This window comes from Apium graveolens, chromosome 11, assembly GCF_009905375.1.
Source record: "Apium graveolens cultivar Ventura chromosome 11, ASM990537v1, whole genome shotgun sequence".
Lineage (NCBI taxonomy): Eukaryota > Viridiplantae > Streptophyta > Magnoliopsida > Apiales > Apiaceae > Apium > Apium graveolens.
The window spans coordinates 3,091,339-3,097,210 of NC_133657.1; the positions used below are offsets into that span (position 1 = coordinate 3,091,339).

The 5,872-nt window shown below is 37.2% G+C and overlaps 1 protein-coding gene across 1 annotated transcript; it reads left to right on the forward strand.

Annotated features, from left to right (window-relative positions):
* The first annotated feature begins 608 nt into the window (after positions 1–608).
* On the forward strand, positions 609–2,743 carry LOC141698152 (basic leucine zipper 34-like). The gene is made up of 4 exons (XM_074502780.1): positions 609–1,284; positions 1,605–1,695; positions 1,776–1,902; positions 2,219–2,743. Exons 1-4 carry the CDS (start codon positions 779–781, stop codon positions 2,365–2,367), a joined length of 873 nt encoding a protein of 290 aa, XP_074358881.1. The 5' UTR covers positions 609–778; the 3' UTR covers positions 2,368–2,743.
* Positions 2,744–5,872: the final 3,129 nt, after the last annotated feature.

Genomic DNA, 5,872 nt, shown 5'->3' on the forward strand with positions numbered 1-5,872 from the left:
GGGATGAGCCGAGTCCAACATTGTCAAGCTTTTCGTGGATTCAATTAAAAAAATTCGGATGGAAGTTAAATATTTGACACATTTTAATTCATTTGCGTATATATTTTCATACAAATTTCATCTTATTATTAGAAAGGTTAACATTTATGCACATTACATCTACAAATTTGAAAATTATTTTAGGGACCGATTCGGATTACCTAGCATTTTCTCTTTTTTTCCAAGTACTAACATATCGTATTCTAAAATTTTCGATCATTTGTCTTAAATAATTCTTAAAAAAATATTTGATTGAGTTAATTTCAAGAAAATGATTAATTTTAATTAATTATTTTTGAGTGATAATTTCTATAAATAAGAATAATATATTAAATATTATAATTGTTTTTAATTATATCCGAAATTTATTCTAAATTTGTAGATTAATCATTAATCGGTACCATAACTGATTAGTTCATTCTAACAACTATGCTAATTTTTGATATATCTTATATAATATTTAATAATACTAGAGAGAAACACAAGGGTAATAATAATTAATAAGTTCCAACTGCAAGCTGCTACTAGGTTTACTTTATTAATGTTAATAATATGTTCCATGTTCCAATTTGATATATATAGACACCCTCCCCTCTGAATCTCAACATTTGCTAAACATTTCTAGTTTTGTTTTTCAGTTACAAGCCACATACTAAATTTAGTTGGTCGTTACAAAAATCTCTCCTCTCTATATCTTCTGAAAACATAATCCAAATCTCAGTTGTGTGGGTTTTTATGCATGGCGCAATTACCGCCCAAAGCGCCCACCATGACCCATCACAATTGGCCCAACACATTCCCTAATTACCACCACATGATGCCGCCCTCCTCCGCCGCACAACCACCTTATTGGGTCGACGAGTTCCTTGATTTCTCGTCGTCAAGGCGGAATTCACATCGTCGTTCGGTCAGCGATCCTATTGCATTTGCCGAAGTTCAATTCGGAGAAGATTGCAATAATAATAATAATAATATTGGATTTGATCGTTTGGATGATGAGCAGCTTTGTAACATGTTTGCGGATGAAGTTCCGCCCACGGTGACATCAACCTCTAATCCGTCAACATCTTCGGAACGTAACAGCGAAAATGAGCAGGAGAAGACAATGCTGATTCCTCAGATGCCCAAGAAAGAGCCTGGTGAGGTGGATAGCGAATGCGAGCTGGAGATCAAACCAGGACATACCTTTTCTGCCGGTAAAGATGACGGTGATACAATCATTGTTGATCCGAAGAGAGTCAAACGGTACGCAATTCTTCAATTTAGATAAAATTATAATTCATGCATAATATGCATGAGGAGTTGCTTTACTTACAATCAATTGCAGATTTCACTACTATACCGATATCAATATAATCAACAAATATTTAAATTAAATAAATGGGGAGGGTGGACTCGGACCCGAGTCTGTCCCTAAATCGAGCTTTGATACCATATGTTAAATAACCATTTTATCTAAAACTCAAGATGGCAGAGGAATGCCCGACATGATCTTTTACTGTTCAACAAATCTATTTTAATAAGAATCAATTAACATAATTATATAATTATATTGTTTGTAACAGAATTCTAGCAAATCGGCAATCAGCACAGAGATCTCGAGTAAGGAAGCTGCAGTATATATCAGAGCTGGAACGGAGCGTCACCTCATTACAGGTACATTATGTTCTTATACATCACAGTTACAATCAATTTAATATTTTGGCATGTAACTGAAATGAATAATAAAACTGCAGACAGAGGTATCTGCATTGTCACCAAGAGTTGCATTTTTAGACCATCAAAGATTGATTCTCAACGTGGACAACAGCGCTCTTAAACAACGCATTGCAGTTCTGGCTCAAGACAAACTCTTCAAAGATGGTAAGAATTCCTAGTTTGCATGCATGTGTCAGAGTCCATAACGTTGAATAACCGGTTTCTCCAAAATCTTAAGATGTACCAGGATGTCGTTACTTAATATGATATCAGATCTTAATTTTTGAAGGGGTTTTAAAAGTTTAGTCTCATACATTCATTTATTAATAACTCAATATATTTGGTTTTTCTGAAATATTTTATAGCCAATTTTGTGCATGAAGCTTTTCCATTAATAATTGGGGCACAGTGTTTTAATACGAAGATTTGGCATATATGCATATTAAATTCGAGTAGCTGATGGTTTAAATATAAAATGCAGCCCATCAAGAGGCATTAAAGAAAGAGATAGAGAGATTAAGGAGAGTGTATCAAGATCAGAGTCTGAAGAAGATGGACCACAACGCCACCGTCGAACCCCCACCGGAAGCGGCGGCAGCTGTCACCGACGAGCATGAACAACAACAGTAATTAGTACGGATGGACAAGATGAGATGTGAATGTATCAATGTGTGTGATTGAAGTTGTGGTACACTTTGTATTGCTTAACCTGCGCACTCACGTGATGTGTTCTTTCGTTCTCATCTATGGTGTGAGTCAAGTGGACCCCACCATCTGACAAGTTCCTGCAGACTTGAGTGTGATGACAGTGACGCGTGGACTGTTGGAAGGGGATAGGTGATTAAACATAATTTAACATTTATTTAAATGTATCTTATTCCTAAATATTTGTTAGATATTTGATATTTCTTGGGGGCAATTGGGTTAATTGGTTTATTTGCATTTATTTAAGTTTTACTACTAGTAGTAGTACGACTCTCCATCTAATTAAAATTTTTATTTTTTATTTGGGGGTTATTAAGAATTAAGATCTTGATTGCAGATTTTAGAAATTGAAACTATTCGGTTAAGATGTCGATTTGTGATTTATCGGACGATTTTTAATAAATCGAATGATTTGACAACGATTTATCGACAATTTCTGAAAAATCCACCCATTTCTCTAGGAGAAGTTAAGATTGATTAACTTAATTGAATTAGGATTGGTGGGGTATTTTATTCATGTGGGAGTGTGGGCTTGTTGTTTCTTTGTAATGCATGTAAAATTCTAAACATGTATGGGTAGGGTAAAGATAATGCTAACGTTTGATGCCATTCCTCATTTTACTTTGCTTTTGCGTGTTGGGGGTCACTGTTGAATGAGTTGTATGACTTTATTTATTTTTTCTTGCTTTCGCAATTGTAAAAATGAAAATCAAGTTGAATTCCAAGTTGTATTTTGATTTCTTTTTGTGTTATTAAAAAGTTCATACTTCAGCGGTAAGAAACGTAAAGCAGTTATATGTTGTGCGGATATTGATGGCAACCCATATGATATTCTTCCAACTTGCTTAGCCTTCCCCCATTGTCTATCCATTAAAGTAGTTATTGTTGTGAAATGTGGGTAGTAGTTTTACATTTTCAAGTCAATTTGATCCAAAATTTAAGTAGACCAATGTTGTAAGCGCACAACGAATGTGTTCCCTTTCGAGAGAGTTTTTCGAGACACTTTGAATCACTCAAAATGATTAAGAGATGGATGATATATGATCATCCAAATTCCAAAATGAGCCTCTTAGTAGTGAAAAATTGTGGGAAAATAGAAAGTTCCACGTTGATTTTGCAAATGAGCATACATGGTTTTATATAGCCAAACACTTATGTAGTGTTCAAATGTGTTACTTATGTATTGTTGCAACACCTACGTGCGTGCGCAGAGGTACAAATCTGGGGCTTTCGAGGGACAATCTGAGGCTTGCGAAACCTTCGAACTTGCCCGCGTGTGCGACGTGCAGAACAAAAATGTAGCAGAAAATTGGTCCGAATAATTACAGACTAGTTTTGCTAAGTTTAATTTCCACTGGGCTTGGGCTTTTAAAAGTTTAATTCGTTTTGACTACGGATTATAATTACTGATTTGATGTGATAATAATCAGATTCAATTACGGATTTGATTTATTAACCGACTGATTAATTAACGCGTTTTAATTAATTACACATGGAGTAGCGCACACGTTTCCTCGAGCCTATATAATAACGTATTAGGCTTAGGGTTATTTATTCGTTCGATATGCAACACACAGCCGCCTCTTATACAAAAGCCCTACTCTCTCTATTCTGGTGATAGTTTCTTACTCCGTTCTAATTCGCCGAAGGTGCTGTTCACGTAACATCGTCGTCTTCTCATTTTATCCCGGGAGGCTAACGTCTCACACATACGGTGAGGGTCGTAATAGCTTTAAGGAGACAGTTATACGACTGGACTCGAGAACTTCTCCTTCATATCCTTTTTGTTGATTTACATTATTCGCACACATGTACATTATATGTATTAATCGCAGATTGTAACTACAATCTTAAAGCTATTATTATTTATTATTTGTGACTAATACATCTGTCTTTGCCTGTTTGTTGAGTAACAAATCTATGGAGAATAAAACCGTGAATAATAAGATGAACACGACGGCTGATCCCAACGCACAGATCTTTGGATATGATGGGGTTCACCAGCAGGCGCCTAAGCCTAACGCACAGATCGTAGTATCAGATGGAGGTCAGACACTTGTTGGACATGTTCCTTCGGGACATGTGCATGTGGGACACACTGTTATTGGACAGTTTGGTGTTCCTTTTGGATAGACGTCACCAGGATTCGTTCCTTCGATTGTACATGCAATGCCTACTGGTGTATATACATTTGTAGTATAGACGCACGTACCGACTGTCACACCTGCGGTGCCTGTTGCACCTACTATGCCAATTGTGACTGCTGCACACGCTGATAAACCCGAGAAATTCAACAAAATGAACTTCAAATATTGGCAGTAAAAGATGCTTTTTTATCTGACCACGTTGCATCTGGACCACTTTCCGAAGGAAAAGATGCCATTGCTCACCGGTGAGAGCAACACGCTGACTCTGTATGCTGTGGATGCTTGGAAGCACCCGGACTACATATATCGGAATTATGTACTGAACTGCTTGGCTGACTCGTTGTATAACGTGTATAGCTCGAAGACAACACCTAAGGCCTTATGGGAGTCACTTGACCATAAGTATAAAACCGAGGATGCTGGGGCAAAGAAGTGGATTGTTGTCCGCTTTCTTGACTATAAGATGGGAGATTCTAAGACTGTTATTAGTAAGATGCAAGGACTACAAGTGATCATTCATGAAATTCATGATGAGGGAATGATCATTAGTGAATCTTTCCAAGTTGCTGCTATAATTGAAAAGCTGCCACCGGTATGGAAAATGTTCAAGAACTACCTTAAGCACAAGTGAAAGTAGATGACCATGGAGGATCTGATTCTCAAACTTCGTATTGAAGAAGACAATAAAGGATCTGAGAAGCAAGTGAATGTTGCTATTGAGAAGGCAAACATGGTGGAACATGGTGAAAGCTCTAAGGCCAAGAAGACCAGTTCTGGTAAAGGGGCAAAACTGGCACCCAAGGGAAGGATTTCGAAGTCGAAATTTCAAGGAAAGTGCTACAACTGTGATAAAGTGGGTTATAGGTCTTCTGACTGCAAGAAACCCAAAAAGGCCAATAAGAAGAAAGAGGCAAAATATGGTCGATCATATCTCCAGGGAGATGGGTGACATAGACCTCTGTGCTACGGTCTCTGAAGTGAACCTGGTTGGCTCTAATCCGCGTGAAAGGTGGATTGATACTGGCGCTACTAGGCATATTTGCTCATACAAGGCGATTTTCTCTAGCCTCAAAGCTTTCGATGCTGGTTAGAAGCTTTATATGGGGAATTCAGCGACTTCTATTATTAAAGGTGAAGGCACGGTGATTCTGAAGATGACCTCTGGGAAGAATCTGACTTTGAAGAATGTACTGTATGTCCCTGATATTTGAAAGAACCTTGTGTCTGGTTCTTTGTTGTATAAGAACGGATTTCGTATTATAATTGAGTCAAATAAAGTTATT

Excerpts from the sequence above, each read along its gene's own strand:
- LOC141698152 (XM_074502780.1), top strand. The coding sequence starts at position 779 with ATGGCGCAATTACCGCCCAAAGCGCCCACCATGACCCATCACAATTGG. Across the intron at positions 1,285-1,604 it reads GATCCGAAGAGAGTCAAACG|AATTCTAGCAAATCGGCAAT; the intron begins GTACGCAATTCT and ends TGTTTGTAACAG. Across the intron at positions 1,696-1,775 it reads GGAGCGTCACCTCATTACAG|ACAGAGGTATCTGCATTGTC; the intron begins GTACATTATGTT and ends ATAAAACTGCAG.